Consider the following 25,099-nt stretch of genomic DNA (forward strand, 5'->3'; position numbering starts at 1 on the left):
GCTGCAGGTCGCAAAAAATAGAAATGGTTGCTAGAAGCAAAACCATGGAAAGGAAAACCAACCACCTAACAAAAAAGAGAAAGGAAAAGAGATCACTAACTAAAAAAATCAACAATCTCACCTCAAGAATCCTGGGAGGAACACTACCAAGCTTGAGGTGAGTAACTGCTGTGTGTGACCACAACCTTAAGCCGTCAAGAAAACCTGTATTTTTCTAAATTCCATTTTAAAAGACAGGGAACCATGTAATATACTTTAGAAAGATTTTCATTAAACTCTGATGGTACTAAGAAAATTTCAGAAATAAATGAAGCACAAAAATACTCACTTCTCCAGAACCTTCACCTCCAAATGATGCCAAGTAATGAGGTTCTACAGTGTCTAGGTTTGCTATATATGTAAATAAATACATGCACTGAGCACACACAATTTAAAACAAATGAGACTTAGCCTACAGCATTCTTATGGTTTGGACATCTGTGTCCCCCACAAGATTCACATGTTGAAAACCAAATCCTCAAGGCAATGGTGATAGGAGGTGGAATCTTTGGGAGGTAACTAGGTCATGAGGCTGATCTCTCATGAATGGGATTAGTGCCCTTATGAGAAAAGACCCCAGGCAAGGGTGGTGGCTCACGCCTGCAGTCCCAGCACTTTGGGAGGCCAAGGTGGGAGGATTGCTTGAGGCAAAGATTTTGAGACCAGCCTGGCCAGCATGGCAAAACCCTGTCTCTACTAAAAATAGAAAAATTAGACAGGCATGGTGGCGCATGCCTACATGTAATCCCAGCTACTCAGGAGGCTGAGGCACGAGAATCACTTGAACCCAGGAGGCAGAGGTTGCAATGAGCCTAGATCACGCCACTGCACTCCAGCCTGGGCAACAGAGCAAGACTCTGTCTCAAAAAAAAAAAAAGAGACCCCAGAGGGCTGTCTTGCTCCTTCTACTACATGAGGACACCACAAAAAGATGGCCATCAGTGAACCAGGAAGAGGACCCTCAGCAGACATTGAATCCGTTGACATCATGATGATGAATTTCCCAGCTTCTGGAAATGTGAGAAATAAATGCTTATTGCTTACAAGCTAACCAGCTTATGGTATTTTTGTTATAGCAGCATCCATTCTCAACATGGGTGCTATCACCCCCAATAGGGTGAAAATTAGTTATTGGAAACAAAATCTAATTATTTTTATACATAAAGCACAGATGCACATATGGTATATAAACAGCTACTAAAATTTTATGGGAGAGAACAATTAGATTTAAAAACGTCTAAACGGGCTCCTGGTGGTGGGAGGAGGGGAGGCAATAATAAATTTTCAATAATGAGAAACAACAGCCTAAAAAAATTAAGCAGCAGACCAAAAAGAGGTATGTACTTCATCTTTTCCATTCCTTTTATTTGAATATCCAAAATTACATTTACTAAATGATATGAAAAGACTGAGCACTGATTTCAAATAAATATTCAACATTTTCTTAACACAGACGCATTACAAAGTAAAAGGAGAACAAGAGTGGTTATAAGCAAGGCTTGTGCAAATTTTAGGGCATAAAAGTTTAGGAGACTTGGCAAGTTTATTAACTTGGCAACAACTGATATAAAAAACAATACTCACTTGGTGGTGGTGAAAATTCAGGATGACAGTCACAATCATCTACCTTCATTGCCTCATCCACCACCTGCCCATGAAAATAAAAACAGTGAGACTTTTAAAAAAAAAACACAAAAACACAGCCATGAAGAATATAAGAGCTACATTGAAGAATTCAGAATATAATAGGATAGAATTCACCCAAACACCTAAAATATGCAACTGGTTATTAAGCCTAAATGTATAAAGAGGCAAACAAAATGATAACTAACGATGAGGATCATGATAGGTAATGACAAATTCTTGAATGACAATTCTATTTCTGATGCCTGGCATGACGCCTGATGTGACAATTGTTCAGTAACGTCTGAATTAACACCATCACATCTCTCCTTATACTCCTCCCTAACTGAACAAAGTCTCTTGGAAATTTTCAGTATTGTCAACAAGAGGACTTTTCCAACAAGCGAAGAGAGAACATAGGAAGACGTGGCAAAATGATTATTTTAAAAAATATTTTGAAAAGACACAAATGTGATCTCAAAAGAAATTCTGTGACTTTCAAATATTATCTTTATACAGTTGTATGAGATACTCAGATTGTTTATTAAAAAGAGGTCATTCTTTTGGTAGCAATAGGCAAAAAGGGTTCAAATCGCCAAAAATTTAGTTTCTATTTTAACCAAAATATTATTGTAAAAATAGGAGGCAATCTATACTTGAAAAAAACTGTAGTTTTCAATGAAGCTTACCTTTGGATTCTGATTACCACCGTTTGCCATTTTGTGATTAATTTTTCTGAAATCTCTTTCCTTCTCCACAAAGTTAAGTGAAGTACTAAATATACGTCCTGATAAACTCCTAGGTATATAGGCTCTAAATGGGGGAAAAAGAAATGAATTATTACACATTTTTTAAAAAGTTATCCTTCGAATGAACAGGTTGCAGCAATCACAGCTTTTTTCCTTGAAAAGATTTTCTACCTCTGAGATGGGGCTTTATACATAAACATTATTATAAATTTGGTATTAAACTCAAAAAAATAAAGTTAAGGGCTGGGCATGGTGGCTCAACACCTATAATTCCAGCACTTTGGGAGGCCAGGGCAGGTGGATCATCTGAGGTCAGGAGTTCAAGACTAGCCTGGCCAACATGGTGAAACCCTATCTCTACTAAAAATACAAACATTAGCCAGGTGTGGTGGCGTGCACCTGTAATCCCAGCCACTGGGGAGGCTGAGGCAGGAGAACTGCTTGAACCCAGTAGGCAGAGGTTGCAGTGAGCCAAGATTGTGCCACTGCACTCCAGCCTGGGTGACAGAAGGAGACTCTCAAAAAAAAAAAAAAAAAAAAGAACAGTTCAAAAAAAGCATTCTGGGTTCTAACATTTAAATACCAGCCAGGTGCAGTGGCTCAAGCTGGGCACAGTGGCTTACTCCTGTAATCTCAGCACTTTGGGAGGCCAAGGCGGGCAGATCACTTGAGGTCAGGAGTTGGAGACCAGCCTACCAGCCTGACCAACATGGTGAAACCCCATCTCTACTAAAAATACAAAAATTAGCTGGGTATGGTAGCAGGTGCCTATATTCCCAGCTACTCAAGAGGCTGAGGCAGGAGAATTGCTTGAATCCTGGAGGTGGAGGTTGCAGTGAGCCAAGATCACACCACTGTACTCCAGCCTGGTTGACAGAGCGAGACTCCACCTCAAAAAATAATAAATAAATAAATAAATACCTATGTCCTTGTGTTAAATTTAAATATCCTAATTTAAGTTAAATTAGGATAAATTAAATTCAAAGCCTCCACAGCCAATTTCTTTATGTCTACATGTTCAGCATGCTACAGAATTAGCAGTTTCAATATCCCAGACATCTGAACAAGCATGCAGAAAAACATTTAACCTGTTCTAATTGCCAAATGAACAAAGGTAGAACCCTGGCTGCTGTTTTCTTGTGAGCATACTCAAGTCTGTCTGTTGCCTATTTCTAATAGGAAGTATCTTAGCCTTTGAAAGACATCAGGAAGCTGGAAGTATTAGGTTCATGCAAAAGTAATTGTGGTTTTTGCCATAGATGTTTCTAAAATAGAGGTGAAGGGCACAGGGCATAGGCTGTGTCCCAGCTCTCTGCTGCCAGAACCTTCATGGCTAAACTGGTATTATTCAAGCATAGTACCGTTCAGTTAACGTTTCACTTCTCTTTTCCCATAGGATTATGTATGCTACTGGGCTTATAGCCACATGATTCAGTAAAACAGCAAAATAACAACTTACAGGTCACCTGATAACACAGACACTTAAAATACCACCTCTTTCTCTTCCACCTCCAACTTTAGTGTGGTTGCTATTAGCTCCTAAAGCACCAAACATAAATGATTCTTAAATTCACGGGGCAAAGCCAATCCTAGTAGCAGCTACTGACCTGCTATTAACTTACCTGTTTTCGTAAAAGGCTTTAATTGGATTCTTATTTGCTGTTCGACCTATAAAAGTCAATCACACACACACACACACACACACACATAGTAATCAGTGGATTGGCAACATAGACTTTAAAAGATTTTCAAATTTCCTTTAAGCTGATTGATAGTAAGGAACATCAAATTTAGAAAACTGAAAAGTAAACCTAAGAAATTTTACATTTCTAGATGTCTTTAGTTTTAGGATGGTGTCAACAAAATGTTACACAAACCTGGTATGACATTCCACCACATGTGATCACTGACAAGATGACAGCAATATGTAAATCTGAATCAGAGGTGGTACCTGTCTTCAAGGAGCTCACAATCTTATTACATAATCCTATCACATATATATATATACACATGCTGGTCAAACAGAGCTGTTCAGCTCAGCTTTGTACGACCCAAAGAAGAAAAAGCAGGAAAGACTCATACGCTAAAAATGTAGACTAAGGGAGAAAGCAAAAGACTTAGAAAACAAGGGCAGAATGAAAATCTACAACTCCTAGCCTGGACAGCCAATTTCTGCTATATATATAAAAAACATAAGTGTGTGTGTATATATATATTTATTTATATTTATATATATATATGTATACATATATATATATATGTTCAGCACACTAAAGAATTAGCACAAACGTGCAGAAATATCAAGCAGCTCTACTGAAGGGTCTTTTCTTGAGGAAATTACTTTAGCAATGAAGGAAGTATTTTTAAATACTTTTGTTTCAAAAAGCATTTATTTTATTCAGAATTTCTGAAAGGGATTTTTTTTCTACAGAAGAATAAAGAATAACAACTTGGTTGCTGTCTGTTTCAAATAAAAAGTACAAATCATTTATAATTATCTAATGGATAATACATAACTCTACACAGAAATGAAAAACCCAAGTGCCATGACCAAGAGAACATGATAAAATAAGGATAAATTATCTGAGGATTGATTTGTGGTCCTTCATTAATCCAAGAAACCCACGTTCCAAAGTTTGAAAGGGATTTGACTGTAACCAAAAGAATCTTAGGTGAAATACCTTGCAGGTCTTCTATTTGTTTTTGTAACTTTACATGCTGCTGAATTAGATCCTTGATTCCCTCAGGGTCATTTTTACAGAGTTTTTGAGCTTTAATGTTTGCTTGCAGGGCCCAGTCATATTCCCCCAGCATAGAAAGAGCATCACAATAACGATAATGACCCTGTTCCAAAAAGATAAATTTAATTTTTTCTCAAAAATATGCTTCGGTTAAAGAAAATAGATAAGGAAAAATATTGTGCTTGAAAACCGATTCATTACTTAAAATATTAGATTAGGTCCCTACCAATGAAAAATAAATTTAAAATGTTAATACCTCAGGAAATAAAATTACCTAATGAGCTAAGTGAAAAGTTATAAATAGACAAATAATTACAATAACTAAGGATCGATTATTTTTGCTTAAGAAATTTCTGTACCCTCAGCAAAGAATTTAATTTTTGTTATATTTTGCTAATAAAGAATATAAGTTTGTGCCAAAGTAAAAAGTGTCATTCATTATAAATAACTTCATGTTTTTAAAATATTTGAAGGCAATAACAGTCTCTAAGTCATCGTCTTTCCTACACCTGGAAATGGAGAGGTTTAGAGCTGAATGGAACAATCAGCCTGTGTGGTGGTTTTCTCATACTCCAAAGAGTGCAGGTAGGTAGGGGATGTGCTCAGGCTAGATATTCCATCCAGCCCTCCCACCTTCAGTAAGCTTTTCATTGTTATCTCTCAGATCTTCCCTTTAAGAAGCCAAAAACCAGGGACTTACATTTAATTCCAACGACAAGGGTTTTTTGCTACAGAACCAAAATCCTTGCTGGCCCATTTACATATTCTGGAAATCTTCTATATCAAGCATAAACTTTTTAATCTACAAAGCTAATAGTACCAAAACCTGAGGCTAACTGAACCAACCCGGCTTCTAGCTCCTCACAAACCAAATTCCCATTTTAGGCGCAGGACTACTGGAAAGGTGATTTGCTAGTGAAAGAGGCTAGAGGTTAGAAACTAACCTAATACCACGCTTACTTAAGAGGCAAACCAAAGATTGGATTTTATGACACCTGGTCCAAAGCTCTTTCCTCTTCACTACACATTTCACAAGAAACACTGAGATTCAGTGAAAATCTGGGAGAAATTATAAAATAAAAAATAAGCAACTCTTTTAAGAAGGATCAGCTTTTCACTAGAAGCCAGAAACAATTAGGTAGGCATGTATTTATGCAGGTTTACCATAAGTGATCCTGCTCTGGTGTATCACGTGGATCTAAAGGTTCTGGAGTCTTTTTAGACAGACTATTTGGGCTTAACTCAGACTCCAATTAATATGGCATTTCACTGAACTCTGCTTTGCTGAAAGGGTATAGGCCATGCTTCCTGACACCTGAGGTATAAGAAGACAAAGGGATCTCTTAGGATACAAGGTGAAATCCTATCCCCTAAGCATTTACTGATTTCAGTGTTTAAATAACTGCATTTTAAAAAACCACAGCTAGCATAAGAAATAATGATAGATCATAAACGAAACCCACGAAATTTGTAGAGAACACTTTATTTCTTTCTCTTTTCTTCATACTTTTATCACCTTTTATTGGATCCTTTGCCCTAAACCCTATAAACCTAGTGTAACTCCTGTTAGGAAAATAGTTAATTCAGACCTCCCTGCTGAAGGAAGTTGTTTCAATGAAGCTTAAATTAAAGGTACCTTAGAGTTTCTGAAACTCAATTACAACAGAAAGGTTTGCTCTTCTTTTCACAATCTCATTCTCTATCACATACATGAAAATGCCCTATTGCTCATCTCCCTAGCCTCCCCTCACTTGGGGCGGCGACCATGTTCCCACTTCTCACAGTAACAGCAGGACTGTCAGCTCCAGTACTCCACCCTAACAGTGGACAGCAGGGTGGAAGTGTGGCTGTGACCCAGGAGACTGCCCAATTGAAATGCACTACTTTCCAGGTCAAGGCAGTAAATCTTGCCTTGGTTGCCACAGGCGGGCACATGGCTCAATCAGAACCAATCTGGCATCCCTCAGGTCTACCATACAGACACTTATGTTAATTCCAGGGAAAGGCAAGAAACGTTCGCCTTTCCCTGGAATTAACAGCTACTCATGACATCAGTTTGGGGTTCCCGCTACCTGGTAAAAGGTTTTTAAAAATAAAGCCCAGAGAGCCTACACTCTAAGCCACACTTCTAACCAAAATGGAGTAACAAGGATTTGATTTTTCCCCTCCCACCTAAAACAAACAAAGACAAAAGACACGAGCTTGCAAGACACTGAATACAAGGCAACAAAAGAGAGTAGCCCCTGAGAGATGAAAAACATACAAAGTAAGCCTTGTGATTGCTCCAGCTTACCGATGAGAAAGTCTCTCAGCCAGAGGATGGGGAGAGAAAACCTAGGCAGACCGGCAGTCTCTCTCAATTAAGGAGATAGAGGCAAGAGTCTAGGGGACCAAGGCAGCTGAATTCACAAAGCAGAGGGCCAGAGAAGAGAAAGCTGCACACAAGGAGAACTCCAGAGGGACCCCTTGAGTGTTCGGCTAAGTGCCCATCAGCACATGCCTGGGGAAACAGTCCACCGCCAGGGAAAGAACCACCTGAAAGGCTCACAGGGAACAAAAGCCAGAACTGAAACAAATCAGGAATAATTCCTGTTCCCACCAACAAGAGTGAAAAATACCGTAATTCATGGGGTGAATTCTCTACTTCACGCAGAGTACTCAGAAAAAAATTTACTTCAGTAGTGGGGAAAAAATTAGCCCTGGATTAAATGCCGCTATAGTCTCACCTAAAAAACTCTTAAAACAAGACCTTGAAGTAAACTGTTTCCAAGTAACTTTACTGGCTCTCCAAACAAAGATCAAGAATATTTAAGAAAAACAAGAATATATAGCACCAAACAAGGTAAAATTTACATCTGGCATCCAGTTACCAGCTAGGCAAAGAAGGAAAATATGACCTATATTGAAGAGCAAAACAAACCAATTGAACAACCCACAAATGACACAGATGACAGAATTAGTAGACAAGGACACTGACACACTTATTATAACTATCTCCCATGTGTTCCAGAGGTTAAAGGAAAGATGGAATATGTTCAAGGCATGAAATATATAAGAAAGACCCAAATTTAACTTCTAGAGATGAAAACTACAGCATTTAAGATGAAAAATACACTGAATGGACATAAAGGCAGATAAAACACCACAAGAAAAAGATGAGTGAGTGTGGAGAGTTAAGAAGATAATCCAGGTAAAATCAGAGAGGGTAGCTAGAAAAAGACTAAACATGAAGCTGACAAACAGGGAAGCAAAGTTGAGAAAAGAAAAATATGTACAAATCTGGATCCAACCATTCCTGAACCTAAACCCTAGACTTTTCAGTCACATGAGCCAATTAATTCCCTTTTCTACTTAAGTCAAATCTGAATTTGGTTTTTGTTATTCACAAACAGAAGTCTCAAAGTATCCCTCAAAATTTAAATGTTCTTGAGAACATTTCTGAGGAGGGCATTTCTGAGGTTATTTTGTATCCTATAGGACATAGACCAAAACACAATGTACATAGACATGTATAAACATATCTTTTGATGCTAATAAAAATCTCACTCTTCAGGACATGTGACTCACCCTTTCTAAATCCTGAAAGTAAGTCTAGAGACAGGTGATGTTGTACCAATCTTCCCCATTAAGAAGAAGAAAAAAATATGGCCCACCCTCACTTAGAAATCTACAGAGTACATTCTCTGACACGCTTATATCTGAGAGGTAAGACTCCATAGACTTAAGCTCATAACTAATTCTAAAGTAAGGCAATCTTATGCACCCTGTATGATCTACTTTTGCTCTGAAGTTTAACCTTCAATGAGCATTCTTTTCTGGGATTAAAAAAGAAGAAGAAGAAAAATAACCTAGTTATGCAGTTACCAAATTTCTAAAATACTTACTAGTGGTTATATGTTTTTATCTACACAAATATTTCTGCAATCATATGACACATCACCAAACATTCCAGTTTAAAAAAAGAGTGGATAGCAGAGGGTGGGGGGATTGGGGAGGAATAACATTAGGAGCAATACCTAATGTAGATTATGGGGGGATGGACGCAGCAAACCACCATGGCATATGTATACCTATGTAACAATCCTGCCCAAGCTGTACATGTACCCCAGAACTGAAAGTATAATAAAAACAAAAAAGAAAAAAAAAAAAAAACAATGACTATTTTGTTTAAGAAACTAAGCGAGGAACAAGTATCCTCCACAAAGTTCTCAAAATAATTGTTAAAGTTTTTTTCTTTTACTTTTTCTATTTTTGAAGTGGTGCAATCATAGCTTGCTGTAGCCTCAACTTCCTGGGCTCAGGTGATTATCCCACCTTAGCCTCCCAAGTAGCTGGGACTACTGGCACATGCCACTACGCCCAGCTAGTTTTTTGTATTTTTTGTAAAGATGTGGTTTTGCCATGTTGCCCAGTCTGGTCTTGAACTCAAGGGATATGCCCTTGAGTTCCTAAATACACATTCCTAAACCTGCATCACAATTTTGGAGAAAAGCAAAGAAATCTGTCTTTTAAAAACAGTCTCCAGGCTGACTTTTCCCTTTTACTTTACACTCTGCTATATTCTATTTTTCTTTTTAATCATGTGATATTTATAATATAAACAAAAGTTCATTTCAAAAAAAATTAAACAAAATAAATTCCTACAATTAATCTAATGAAGGCTATTTGCAGAGCAGTAATGGAAGTATCAAATGAGATTAAATTATCTAAGGCCTTAAAATTCTGATTCTACTTGCATTAGTTTTTAATTATGTAAAACCAGGAATGAAGTATGAAATAACATGTGCCTTTCTATATCTTATTTAAAGCTCTACTTTAAAAAAAAAATTTTTTTTTTTTTTTGAGATGGGGGAGTTTTGCTCTGTCACCCAGGCTAGAATGTAGTGGTACGATCTTGGCTCACTGCAACCTCCACCTTCTGGGTTCAAGTGATTCTCCTGCCTCAACCTCCTGAATAGCTGGAACTACAGGCATGCGCCACCACACCCAGCTCATCTTTTTGTATTTTTTTTAGAGACAGGGTTTCACATGTTGGCCAGGCTGGTCTTGAACTCCTGACCTCAAGTGACTTGCCCGCCTCGGCCTCCCAAAGTCCTAGGATTACAGGCATTAACCATTACACCTGGCATCTAAAACTCCACTTTTTTTAAAAAAAAAAAAGGAGATTTTTATAATTTAGGAAAATATGGAGACTAATTCACAGGTAGCCAGTATTAACTGTCAACACTTTGTATATTTGCTTCCGATTTTTTAATGAAAGAAATAAAACTATACAGATATGGCTGAAATCTCCTTTGTACCCTCTCCAATCTCATTTCTCTCTCTTACTGCCCAGAAGCACACACTAATCATGAACTTGATGTTTTTCCAGCCTATGTCATACTTCTGACTTTTTCATTTAACACTTTTTAAAATCCATTAAATGTTGATAAGCCAGTTAATTCAACTGCAATCTACTATTTGATTCATTCAATCACTAAGTCAACAATTATTTACTAATGAGTGCCTGCTAAGTATCAGGCACTTGTCAGACAGTCTGGATTCAAGAGTGAAGTGAACTAAACACCAAAAAAAATTTTTCCTTGTGGAGCTCATGTTATACTGCAAGACACAAAATAGCAAATATAGCTCAAACAGTAGATATAATATATTCAATAATGATAAGTCCTAGGAGGAAAAAAATAAAGCAGGGAAAGAAGATAAATGCATAGGAAGTGAGGTGTCTGGCATTTTAGTAATGTGGCCAGGGAATGTTTCGCTGAGAAGAGTCCTTTTCAATATTGACTGAAAGGAAATAAGTGGGCTGGCTAATGCTCTGGGGACAAGCATTCCAGGCAGAGGGAAGGGCAAGCACAAAGTAGAAGTAGGCCTGGCATGTCTGAAGAACAGTGAGGAGGCCAAGAGGCCAAGGTAAAGTAAACCAGGGACAGAACAGTAGGAGGTAGGTTGGGGAAATAACAGGTGTTCAAGATAGGGACAGATCAGACAGGTCAGAGTAACAACTTTGATCAAGGGAAAATACCACATTTATCTGCTGTTTTATTAATAGACATGTAAGTATTTGCAGTTATATGCCATTAAAACAATGCTGCAATAACCAACCTTGTATATCTCACCATGTGCACATTTGAAGAAACTGTCTAGGGTACACACACTCAGAATCAAGTAACTGTGGTGTCTGTCTTGTCAGAGTGCTCCCTGAATTGGTTGTAAGCAATCACACTCCTACCAGTTTACTGGGGCTCCCTGTTACTACATGCACTCACCAACACTCAGGACTATGAGGCTTTTTTAATTTCTGCCAATCTGAAGGACTCAAACAGTATCACACCATGATATTTACTCACATAGTGGGTTCTGTGTGAAAGCCTTCCATTCGGCACTATTGGTTACATTTTTCTATCAGTGTATTAAATCCCTACAATTTTAATTACTAGGAAGTAGAAATAGTTTCTTATTTCTATTGGCTCTTCAGGATTACTCTTCTGTGAAATGCTTGTTTTACTGCCCCATTTTCTATTGAGTTTCTTATTTATTTTGGGAATTATGTGCATTTTCTGGCTATAAATCCTACCAGCTATATATGTGGCAAATTATCTCCTCAAACTACAATTTCATCCATGGTGTCTGTTGACATACACAAGTTTTTAAGCATGATATAGCCAAATATATCAAGGTGGCTATTTTCACTGCTGATTTGTGCACTGTGCTAAGAAATCTTTTCATGCCTCCTATAAAAACAGCCTCCTACACTTCCTTCCAGTTTTAAGTCATTTTTCATATTCAGGCACATCCACCCAGAATAAGCAGGGATGACCTCTCAATCACTAAGACACCCTCAAGACTCAAGATGGCCCATGGGCTGGCTGCCTGTCCTCACACACAGCCTTTCACTGCTGTGGCTGGGTCCTCATGCTGATCATGCATCTGATGACTCCTCTTTCACATTCTGGAGCTCTACATAGTATCATATAGCATTTTTATGAACAAACACATCCATGAACAGATTTTTCACAGTGTTATATGGCATTATTTGCTCAATGTAAAATATGGAAGAAACCTACCTTTGGCCAAGTGCTCTTCAGAATAATGGCTCTCTTTCCATCACTGAGGGCATTTCTAAAAAGAAAAACAATTAAGTATTTTAAAATTTTCACTCTTTTATAGTAAAAGTATTATGTCTTGCATATATGTATTCTGTGAATTTTCCACGTATGTTATCTAGTCAAAAGATAATCATAATTTTTAAAAATCCATATAATATACGTCCATTATAGGAAATTTGGAAAATACAGAAAAATAAGACAAAGGGAAAAAGTCACCCAGAGTCACAATCACAACTACCCAGGAATAACTACTTTTAGTATTTCTGAAGTATTTCTTCCACATATTGACATAGTATCTATGCATAACATTCTTATTTGTATGTTTTTCTGTACTATTTCTGTAAGTCAGTAAGACTTCTGATTTCCAGATGTATCACTACCAGGTCTTTCACACAACACATCAGCTAAGCTACACTGAACAGAGCATGGAAGCTGGACTATAAGACCTGGGCTGGTCTAATTTAATCATTAATTTTCTTGGGGCTATTAGGAAGTTATTAACATCTCTGGGAAGTTATTACATCTGTAAAATGTGGATAATTCTGTTCTATCTGTTCTGAGGTAGATATTAAATTAGATACTACATTATTAAATGTACATTAATAACCTATCAAGTACTAACAGATCCATACCTAACAGTTTCCTGGATTCCTTATCTTCAATGACTTCCTCCTCTAGCCCAACTCAGCCACCCATCACTGCACCCCTGGAATTCAGCATCACTCAAAGCTGTTCGAACTTGAAACTGTTCAAACACTGATTCAGGTATCCAAATCTCACTATAACCTTTCTTATCCCATCTTACTTGTTCAACTGTTCTTGTCTCCTCAAGGTACCCAACTCACTGACTTATTCACTTTGTTTTTTTAACCTAGATTAAGATTTGCTGGTTCATCATTTCACATTCATATTTATGCTAATTCACTCTTAAAAAGAGATTAAAACAAAACTAGATAACTTATACTACCAGCTATCAATACATACTAGAAGGTTACATTAAAAAAAAAAAAAAAAAAAACTCAACTAGATAAAGATAGGCAACCTGACCAACAAAACAAAGAAACTAGCAATGGATCTTTACGCATAATCACCTGATTCATGACAAAGGTGACACTGCAGTACATAGAGAAAATACACTTTTAATAACGGTGCTGGGTAAATTGGACATCCATATGAATCTTTTTTTTTCTTTTCTTTTCTTTGAGAAAAAGTCTCACTCTGTCACTCAGGCTGGAGTGCAATGCCAGTCCCCCTCACTACAGCCTTGACCTCACAGGCTCAAGAGCTTCTCCCACCTCAGTCTCCTCAGTAGCTGGGACTATAGGCACATGCCATCATACCTAGCTAATTTCTGGCTAATTTTTAAATTTTTTGTAGAGACAGGGTCCCACTATGTTGCCCAGGATGGTCTCAAATTCCTGGGCTCAAGCAATCCTCCTGCCTTGTTGTCTCATGTGCTGGGATTATAGGCATGAGCCACCGCACCTGGCCCATATGAATCTTCAGCACTACCTCACGCTAAATACAAACACAAGGTCCAGATGGACTGCAGATCTGTATATCAAAGTTAAACAATCAAACCTTTAGATGAAACACAGAAAATCTGGTGACCTTTGAATAGGTAAAGATGGTAAACAGAACACAATAAGGACTTATCACAAAGGAAAAATTGATAAACTGTACTACATTAAAATTAGTAACTTGTTTGTGAAAAGAAAACATCAACAGTGAAAAGGCAAGCCACTGAGTGTGAGAAGATATTTGTAATACATATATCTGGCCAATGACTCATATTCAGAATACAAAACAAAAGAAAAACTCCTAAAAATGAATAAGGCATTCAACTCAAAAGAAAAAAAATAGCAAAAGACCTTAACAGGCACTTCACAAAAGAGAATATCCAAATGGTCAATAACCTTATGAAATCCCAAACATCCTTATTCATATTTATGAAAATGCAAATTATAATGACAGTGGTATACCAATACATATCCACCAAAATGTCTAAAATAAAAGATGAAAAATAATAAGTGTTGGTGAGGGCACAGAACTGAAACTCTCATATGCTGCTTTAAGAGTACAAAATGATAACCACACAGGAAAGCTAAATGCATATAAGCATAACCTCTGTCCCAGCAATTCCATTCCTTGATTATACACTCAACAGAAATGAATACATATGTTCACAACAATACTATCTGTCAAAACCAAATATGAGAAGCTACACAAATGCCCATCAACAATGGAATGGATAAAATGTGGTACATTCATGCAATAGATGAACACTTTACGACTACATGCAACACAATATGGATCTCAAAAACGATGCTGAAAACCAAACATAAAAGAACACATAGTATAGTATTTCGTTTACATTGCACTAAAACAGGCAAGATTAACCACTGGAAGCCAGGATGGTAGTTCTCCTCCTCCCGGGGGAGGAGGCGAGTCGCGACTCGGAGGAGTAACAAGGGGATCTGCGTGCTGGTTACAGTTGTTTGGCTTCTGAAAATTCCATCTATACACTTAACACTTGTATACTTTTCAGCAAGTGTATTAAGACTTTTTTTTTTTTTTTAAGGATATAAGACAAAGTTGTCCTTCTGCTGATGTCTGAATTACAGCAGCCATCCTACATTCTGAGAGGACAGCCTGAGGACCAAGTCGCACGCTGAGGCTGGAAAAATCTAAGCCTCTGATGACACTGTTGAGCCACTGAATATACAACCCTAGTGCCACTGTCCTGTGGAACTCTTGAACGAAGTAAGTTTTCTTTACCACTTAAACCAGTTGAATCAAGTTTCTGTTACCTACGGCCAAAAACATCCTAATCCAATGGCACACCTCTTAGGCTCCACACGTGGGTCTCTCTTCCCAAATACCTTTAAAAGCTGCCTATGCCTTGGGAGGCCGAGGCGGGGAGATCGCGAGGTCAAGAGTTCAAGACCAGCCTGGCCAAGATGGTGAAACCCGTCTCTACTAAAAAACTAAAAAAAATTAGCTGGATACAGTAGCAGGTGCCTGCAATCCCAGCTACTCGGGAGGCTGAGGCAGGAGAATCGCTTGAACCCGGGCAGCAGAGTTTGCAATGAACCAAGATCACACAACTGTACTCCAGCCTGTGTGACAGAGTGACAGAGTGAGACTCCATCACACACACACACACACACACACACAAACCAAAAACAAAAAACTGCCTGTGCCAGTTGTCTCCATTTCCTCTCATTTCTCAATCCCAGCTAACTGGCATCTGTTCCAAGCTTCCTACTGACAGCTTTCCCTATGGTTTATGAATGATGTCCATGTTGCCAAATGCAAGTTTCACTGTAACTGGCTTCTCAGTAGCCAACAGAGACACTGTTCACCACCCTTTCACTTACTTCTATGACACCACACAATACTACACTTAGTCTTTGTTCCACCTTTCTGGCCACCTTTTAATACTCCCCTGGGCAGGCTCATCCTTCTCTAATTGGCCATATGTGTTCAAGGCTCAAATCTGATTTCTCTCCTAGTATCAGCCTGGGTTCTCTGTAGACCAGTGGGTCTCAACCTTAACTGCACATTAGTACCATCTGGAAAGCTCGTAGAAGCCCAATGCCCAAAGTTTACTCTAGATTAATTAAATCAGAATCTCTGGGGTGGGTAGTATTTTTCAAAGTTCGAGTGATTCCAATGTATAGTCCAGGCTAAGATACACTTCTCTAAGCAATCTCACCCACATCTACAACCTCAAATCATGGAGGCTAACTATCCCAAACACGTCTCCTGTCCAAATTCTCCCTTGAGTTCCAGACCCATATAACTCACTACCGATACAACACTGCAATTTGGATGCTTCAAAGGCACTTCTTTTTTTTTTTCTTTTTTTTTTTTTTTTTTGATACAGAATTTTGCTTGTCGCCCAGGCTGGAGTGCAATGGCGCGATTTTGGCTCACTGCAACTTCGGCCACCCGGGTTCAAACAATTCTCCTGGCTCAGCCTCCTGAGTAGCTGAGATTACAGGCACCCACCTCCATGCCCAGCTAATTTTTGTATTTTTAGTATAGACGGGGCTTCACCACGTTGGCCAGGCTGGTTTCAAACTCCCGACCTCAGGTGATCCTCCTGTCTCAGCCTCCCAAAGTGCTGGGATTACCCAAAGGCGTGAGCCACCGTGCCTGGCCTTCAAAGACACTTCAATTCGGTATGTCCAAGAGTGAAGTCCAGTTCCATCTCCTACAAATTTATTCCTCTGCCAGCAATTCTGCTGGGAGTTGGCCCATAATCCATGACATTGCTTAAGGCAAAAATGTCACAACAGTTCCAACCACCTTCACTCTCACATTCCAACACCAACCATGAGCAACTTCTGTCAACTTCACCTCTAAACTCTTGAATCCTTCCACTTTTCCATTTCCACTGCAAATATTCTGCTCAAAGCCTAGACTACTCCAGCAGCCTCCTAACCTACATCCACACTACATCCCATTCAGATCCATTCTCATCATGCTCAAATAATTTTTTATTAAAGTATTAATCATGCTCTCCTAAGTTTAAAATTCTTTACTGTCTTTCTTACTGCTCTTAAGGGCCAAAAGCCTTAACACAGCCTACAAGAACTTCCTTGGCTTAACCTCTGACCATATTCCCCTCTCCTCTATATTTAGGCCATCTAGCAATTATCAGTTCCACAAATGCAACACACTCCTTCCCACTACAGGCCCTCACAATGCCAGCCCACTGTCTGAAACACAGAGGCTGTTTTTGCTAATTTCTGACATTATCCATCAACAGAACCCCAATATTTGTTGAATCAATGATTACTTATTATAATATACAGTACTACAAACAGTATTGTTTTAACAGCACATATTAGAAATATCATAATATCTATAGGTACATGAATGCAATTAATACTAATAAATTTTCACATTTACTGGCATATGGCCACATCCTACAACTAAGGCAAAGTGGGCACAGTCAAGTTACATGACACCATTGCTTATCCAGACCACAGCAGCTCATGGTATAAATAATCTGGTTTGACTTTTCGTAGTAATTCCCTGCACAAGAGATGTATGAAAATGGGACAAGACTCGAGATGCAAATGGTTATTTACTCTTGAAGACTGTGTGACACGGTGAGAGTATTAAACAGAGTAAGAAACAGTTCTAGCCCAGCTGCTGAACTTATTATTCTTACATGGGGAAGTGTTTTTATTTCTCCAGACCCTCCCCATTACTTCATATAAAATATGCTACATTTTGTCCTGGAAGATGATGTTTGTAAAGAACACCTATTCCAGGGTGGAGGCGGTGGCTCAGGCCTGTAATCCCAGCACTTTGGGAGGCCAAGGCAGGCGAATAACGAGGTCAGGAGATCAAGACCATCCTGGTCATGGTGAAACCCCGTCTCTACTAAAATACAAAAAATAAGCCGGGCGTGGTGGCACGTGCCTGTAGTCTCAGCTACTCAGGAGGCTGAGGCAGAGGAATCACTTGAACTCGGGAGACAGAGGTTGCAGTGAGCCGAGATCGTGCCACTCACTGCACTCCAGCCTGGCAGCAGGGCAGGACCCCGTCTCAAATAAAAATAAAAAAAGAACACTTATTCCCTCTCCCCTAGTTTCCATGTGGATTTGCTAGACTAATTATTCCTGAACTCTTTCCTCTCCCCACTCTTTACTAACATCCCCAGATGATGAATAATCTATCTAATGGTGAGGGAGGGACACTAATCACACATGGCTTCACCTCTTCATTTTCTCACTCTCTGGAATCTTTTCAGATGCAGTCTCACTCTACCACCCTGGCTGAGAGAGCAGTGGTACAATCTCGGCTCACTGCAATCTCCACCTCCCGGATTCAAGCGATTCTCCTGCATCAGCCTCCCGAGTAGCTGGGACTGCAGGCGCCTACCACCATGCCTGGCTAATTTTTGTATTTTTAGTAGAGACAGGGTTTCACCATGTTTGCCAGGTTGGTCTTGAACTCCTGACCTCAACTGATCCATCCGCCTTGGCCTCCCAAAGTGCTGGGATTATAGGCATGAACCACTGCACCCAGTCTTACTCTTTGTAATTCAAAACACCAGATTCCCTTTTCTTCTAGGCTTCGAGTTCCCAAGGGCCCAGCTCTGTCTGACTGCGGGTGAATTACCAAAAGTAATTGTGGGTTTTGCCATTACTTCTAAAAACCGCAATTACTTTTGCACCAACCCATCAGCAACCAGCCCCCTGACTATCAGACTTAAGGCCTCTTCTCCAACTGCATCAGTAATAAAGGCAACATTTGATCATCATTTGCCTGTCTTTTGCATCCATATTTAAACAGATTCTGGATTTGGAAGGGAAAGGAGATGCTATTTATTGACTGTCTCAAACCATACCATAAAATGTATGCAAGAATTTTGCAAGCCATATAAATGATATTTTTTCCTCAATTATAATTACTTTCAGGACCTGACCAGAGCAATAGAGATAGAACAACTGGCTGGGCACAGTTGCTCACGCCTGTAATCCCAGTACTTTGGGAGGCCGAGGCAGGCAGATCATAAGGTCAAGAGACTGAGACCATCCTGGCCATCATGGTGAAACCCTTTCTCTATTAAAAAACACAAAAATTAGCTGGGCATGGTGGCACATGCCTGCAATCCCAGCTACTCGGGAGGCTGAGGCAGCAGAATCGCTTAAACCCAGGAGGCAGAGGTTGCAGTGAGCCGAGATTGTGCCACTGCACTGCAGTCTGGACGACAGAGAGACTGTAAAAAAAAGAAAAAAGAAAAAAAGAAATAACAACTACTCTCCAAGTTTCCAGATCTTCCAACTAAGGAACAAAAGCAAGATTCAGGTATGATGGTCACTCACTGACAAATATGCAGTAAGTAATAACCATGGACTGAATAAATAACACATTTTAAATCAAAAGTTAGTATTTGAAATTAAAATGATATATGCTCTTTCATTCAACTGAGTAAAAGAAATTTACCAGAAATGTATCCTACAGATATATTTGAACCTGAGTGTAAAACATAAAAAGGTAATCATTGCATAGGTGTATATAATTTTTAAAATGAAAATCTACATACTAATTCAATCTATAATTTAACATGGTAAACTGAATAATCTATATGCTAATATAAACTAAATATATATATACAAACTATATACTAATACGAACTAACAGATTATATGAGCAATCCATTCAGTAAAACACTGTGCAGCCATGAAGAACAAGGTAGGTCTCTAAATACAGATCCACAACAAGCTCCAAGATTTAAATATTTTAAAAAGCAAGATGTACAACAGTGTACGTAGTGTTCCTACCCATTAAAAAAACAGACATATGCATTACATTAAACCAAACAAAACTGCACTGCCTATATTCTGACTTTCAAAAATGACAATTTCATTTGGTTCAACGTAAGTGCTTGTATAGGCACAAAACATTACGGGAATATACAAGGATCTGAAGAGATGACTCAGAGGATGGGTCTGAGCTGGGTGAGTATCCAGTGTACCCTTTACTACTCTGTGGCTTACCATGCGCATTTGTTACTGTTTTTCTTTTTAAAGTGGGTACACCCAAAGAAGACTGAAAAAAGTAAATGTTTTCTTCAAAAGCAGATTCAGTTGCTTCTAAGTAAAAATAAAGAGCCCGCAACAGCAAGAAGAGTGAGGAATAATTCACCAAACCAACACACACAAAAAAGAATTTGTGAAATTCTCAAAGAAACATACAGTGCTTTCTACCTCTGGTGCTGGAGAAATTTAGGAGAAAAAAGCAAGAGAGGAGTCAGTTAAAGTCTGTCTGTCTGCTACCAATCACAGTTGGGATCTGATGAAAGGCAATATCATGTGATGGGTAAATACTTAAATGAATACTGAAAGTTCAAGTAAACACCAAGTTTAAAAATACATGATTTTCCAAAGCAATTCAAAAACCATTCAAGCTAAATGTTCCCTTTCTCCAATTAACATTTCCCCTTACACAGTTCATCATATCCCACCGAAGAATCTGAATTTTCCACAAGTCCCACAGAATGAATTGAACAGAAATGGGCAAAGCCCAATCATGTACATTACATAAGCTGCTGGAAATGCACAAGGTACAGATATGCCTGATTCCTTTCTCTAGATTCCTGGACTGAGAAGTTCTGATTGCTTCAGTCACAACGATCACTCTCAAATGCCCTATAGCTACCAACTCGTATTTGAAAAGCACACTTTGAGAAGGACCAAAATAAAACGGACATCTCATCTTCTAAGCCAGGTTTCCTGGGATGAACACATTCCTCAACGTTAAGATCTGAAGCGGAGAGGTTGTGGCAGGAGTTGGGGCGAAGGAGGCAGCGCAGTCCCCCATCCCTGCCTCACTCCATCTCCTGCATTTTCGAAGCGCAACATTCACAGGCCCCGAGGGGTTTTGAAAGGCTCTTGGCCTAACTTATTTATATTCACCCAAAGGTGGTTGGATTTATAAATTGCACACTATTCTGGCATTACAATCATCACTGCCACTGCCACCTTGACCATGTTTGAATGAAGCATCTGTTTTCCCACATACATCTCACCTCAGGCTTCCCCACACACACTTCACCCTTCTGCAACTGGTCTTAAAATACTTGTATTTCTCTTTTCAAGATCATTGTTCACTATTTTATCCTTGATGTTTAGTGGTCACTGTCTTTGTTCTTTTGTTCCTTTTACCATGTGCATTTTTAATTACATTTTGTTTTACTTTTTATCAAATATTTCAGGTACACATAAAAGTACAGAGAATAACATTAACAAAATGAACAACTATGTGTCAATGGCATACCACCTTAGCAAGAAATAAAACACTTTGCCATATTTACTTCAGCTCTTTTGGTAGTATTTTGTTACAGGTGACATCACTGTGAACCATCCCTCCCGCCTCCAATCCCTTTCCCTCCTTCTCTCCCCAGCCACTCTCTGGGTGTTTAACATGCCCATGCATTTTAAAACAATTTTTAATACACAGTCTGTATATATGCATATTGTTTTGCATGTTTTTAAACATTAATAAATGGCATCAAAGTGTACAAATCATTCTGCAACTTGCTTTTTCACTCAACATTGCATTCATTTTAACTGCCATATAGAATTCCATTGTATGAATATACCATAGTTATCCATTCCCCTATCGATGGCCATTTAGGTCGTTTCCATTTCTTTACTCTTACAAACAGTGCTATCATGAAGGCTTGTATGTATCTTCTTGGGTACACATTTGAGAGTTCAGAGGATATGAGCCCAGAAGTGGGCTGCGGAGTATGCACATCTTCACCTTGTCAAATTGCTCTCCAAAGTGATTGTACCAATTTACACTTTCTCCAGCTGAATATGAGAGTTTCTTTTGTTCCACATCCTCTCAAACACTTGGTATTATGAGATTTTTAAGCTTTTGTCCATCTGATGGGTATAAAAGAGAAACTCATAGTTTTTAATCTACATGTCCTGGAAGGATAATCATTTCCTCACAAACATTTATTAACTATTTGGACCATTTATTTTTTAATTTTTTTCAACGTTCACATTCCCTTTTATTCTACCACCACCTTCCCATAGAGATTAATGGTAGAGACTCTACACCCAGGCTGCCTGGGTTCAAATTCTTTCTCCATCATATCCACCTAGTGTCCTCAGACACTTCGCTATACCTCAGTTTCATCATCTATAAAGAGGCAGTAGCACCTACCTCACACAGCTGTGAGGATTTTATGAATACACATTAAGTGTTCAGAACAGTGACAACCATGTTATAAGATATAGTATTATTATTTTTACCCTTTAAGATATCAATCTTTCCAAAGTTCTCTTTTTTAAATTGAATCTCTTTTTCATTTAAAGTTTCGACTTATATTTTCTACGCTTTTAGGATCAATTATTTTAGAAGTTTTAGCATTCAAGACTTTAATCCTTTTATTCCTTTCAAGTATTAAAGTGTCCCATTTCTGTTCGCTTTGGACATCTCAATTCTTGCTTCAATAACAGCAGAGAAGCCTGACCTTGCAGAACAGCTGAGGAGAGCATCCTCACCAAACGGGGAGGGTAGATGCTTTACCCTCAGCTGTCCCTGCAGCTGCTCAGCCAGATTTCCACAGCAGATCCAGCATCCCTCTGCTTGAGAGCTTCAAAACGTCTCAACCTTAGTAACTCAGATAAAAGTCTTTCTCAGGCATGGGTCCTCCTGTGTCAATGGCACATCTGAATTACTGGCAATGTGGTTCTTTCCTTAAGTCACACCATCTAGTTACCTGAGTAGGAGTTATATATACTATGGACTCTGAAAACGTTATCCCTACTTCATTGAGCAAATCATATAGACAATGTGTGAAGAGGCAGGAAACACCAGCAAAACCAGTGTGGTAAAACACTGTGCATTAAATAGGCATCCAATATGGTGACTGCCTAGTAAGAAACAAAAGGCTCTCAATGCTGCTGACCTGGCACTAGTGAAATGTAGATGGTATTAAACCACAAGCTAGACCATCAGCAAGGAGGTACAAGGATAGATCGCAAGCTGCTCTTGGCCTTTACCTCACCAAGCTACCTGGCTCCTGTACTTCTACTTTGATTCACCTCCTGCTGCAGCGGGGTATTAGAAGGATCTTCCTTGTATGTCTAGCATTCAACACTCATGAAAGAGAGTAGAAACACCCTGGTTTGCCTCTCAGCTCTTGGAGGTGGAAAAGCGGATAACCTTCTGCCAGGCAATTATTTCTGATAGGTGCCTCAATTTTCACTAGAGGCTAGCCAAGTTGCCAACCTATTCCTCTGATCTTGAAAGCATACAAATTCACCTTCAAACAGCACAAAATAAATGCAATTCTGGACCTAGCCAGAGGCAATAACCTAAACACATTTGCAGCTCATTTCTTGTCAGAACCCGTTGAGGACAGTGGTATTGATGGAAGACTGTGTCAAGCCCATCCATTCCTCTAGTCTAGATAGCCTCGGTTTATCCACGGCTTAAGCCATCTAAAAGCTGCATAACGTTAATACAGCGGTATTCTCCAAGGTGGTGATTTTTATTTTCTTCTTTTTAAACTCTTGTATTTTCCAAATTTTCTACCATGAGAATGTGTTCTGTTTACAATAAAAGAAAAACACAATAAATGTTATTTTTAAAGCTACATACTTAGCATATACTACCTTCCCCACTCCCACCCTCCCGAACAAGTGCTTTCACTGAAAAACAACTGATAGCAGACTCTCAGCTTTCACGAGAAAACTTTATAAAAAGAAGTATTAGTGAAACCCAAAACTGTGCTTTCAGGGAGTTTTTTGTTATGCATAAGAATACTGCTGAGATTATTCTCTACTCCATCACTCAATTAATATTACGGGCCAACTTGTTTCAAAACTAAACACTAGGAAAACGGTTTCACCTGAGCAATTGGTGTCCTGTTTCTTTATGGACAATAAGAATTAAGTAACTTGTCAAGTCTCCTCTTTTCATTTTGGCAGCTGAAGGTCAGAGGCAAATACGAATTACAACTAATATCCACGCAGGACCTTATGCTTATGTAGCTTTGTTTTCAGGATCCCAGATTCCAACCTCATTTTCTGCTGTGTTCTCTTTTGAATATTCTTCTACTGTGTGGATGTATTCTTGAATCCAACCTACACCCTTCTTATGGTAAGGCAGGACAAAATTAAATATAATAGTCTACCTGCTCAATATTAATGCTTATAATTTATGTACTAAAAATTTTATACTGGGGAATAAAATCATAGTGTAGTATCTCTCTCAACCTTTCCTAATAAATAAAAACTCAGTTCAAATTCAATATAAGAAACTAGAAATTAATTATGATCCCACTCTCATACTATTAAATTTCTTTGCTATTTTCTACTTATGAAGGACATTTACTTAATTTTTTATAGCAGGACAAACAGAGAAAAAATGAAAATGCTTCTTTTATACTATGCAGATTAATTAGCAAAGGATAAACAGGTAACACAGGTATCATAAACACAGACTTTGACATCATCAGATAAAATCTGCGTTCAAATCTTGGTATCACTATTTACTAGTGGTACAAGTTGGTCATTTAAAATGTGGAGTATAACATTACCTACCTATTATGGGTGCTGTGAGAACTAAATAACATATGCAAAGCACTTAAAATAATGTTTAACATAATGTCTGCACTCAATCAGAAAAGCTGTTGCTGTCACTGTTGGTATTATATATAAAGCCTAAATGTACTCAGGTATTTCTGCCAAAGAACTATTCAAGGATTTTCTTGTATACCTGCAAAACAAAAATGTTTCCCAAAAATGGGTATTTAGCAAAATAATTCAGTGACTGTGATACTTTAACCAACTTACCTATACTGTCCAGTACGAAGAAAACAAAGAGCTCGGTTACCATAAAGAAGGTGGTTGTCAGGTCTTAAAGAGACACAATGTTTAGTCAGTAAAGCACATTACACATGAAACAAATAAAAATCACACAGAAATCATAAGGCATGAAAAAACTTTTTAAAACTTTTACATCTGTGTGGCAAAGCAAAAAGAATATAGGACCTAGAGGCTTAACTGGCTAAGTCCCAGTTCCTTCACTTCCTACCTAAGGAACTTTGTTTGAACCAACCTAAACTTCCCTATATTCAAGATGAAGATAACTCTAGTTGCTCTAACTCATAGGGCTGTTGTGAGGATCAAACGTGACATACTAAAGAGCTAGCAAATGGCAGAGTAACTCTAGAGGATAGCATTACTTATATAAAAAGTCAGGACTATGTTGTTTTGGCAAAGAACTGAGAAAGGAAGTCTAGAGTACCTGCAAATTAAAATAGCTTCATCTGAACTTTTGTTTTTTAGTTTTA

At 38.5% G+C, this 25,099-nt stretch overlaps 1 protein-coding gene across 6 annotated transcripts in view; it reads right to left on the reverse strand.

Annotated features, from left to right (window-relative positions):
• Positions 1-25,099, reverse strand: part of TTC3 (tetratricopeptide repeat domain 3) — a 126,999-nt gene that overhangs the window by 79,490 nt on the left and 22,410 nt on the right. For 5 of the 6 annotated variants that reach the window (XM_039480621.2, XM_010338274.3, XM_074389283.1 and 2 more), the window contains 6 exons: positions 24,600-24,662; positions 12,217-12,271; positions 5,093-5,255; positions 4,034-4,079; positions 2,352-2,475; positions 1,624-1,687 (listed from right to left, as the gene is read on the reverse strand). In XM_039480621.2, the coding sequence (XP_039336555.2) occupies positions 1,624-1,687; positions 2,352-2,475; positions 4,034-4,079; positions 5,093-5,255; positions 12,217-12,271; positions 24,600-24,662 (515 nt within the window). The remainder of the gene's footprint in view (positions 1-1,623; positions 1,688-2,351; positions 2,476-4,033; positions 4,080-5,092; positions 5,256-12,216; positions 12,272-24,599; positions 24,663-25,099) is intronic. The other variant, XM_010338275.3, reaches the window with a different exon arrangement.

This window comes from Saimiri boliviensis, chromosome 18, assembly GCF_048565385.1.
Source record: "Saimiri boliviensis isolate mSaiBol1 chromosome 18, mSaiBol1.pri, whole genome shotgun sequence".
Lineage (NCBI taxonomy): Eukaryota > Metazoa > Chordata > Mammalia > Primates > Cebidae > Saimiri > Saimiri boliviensis.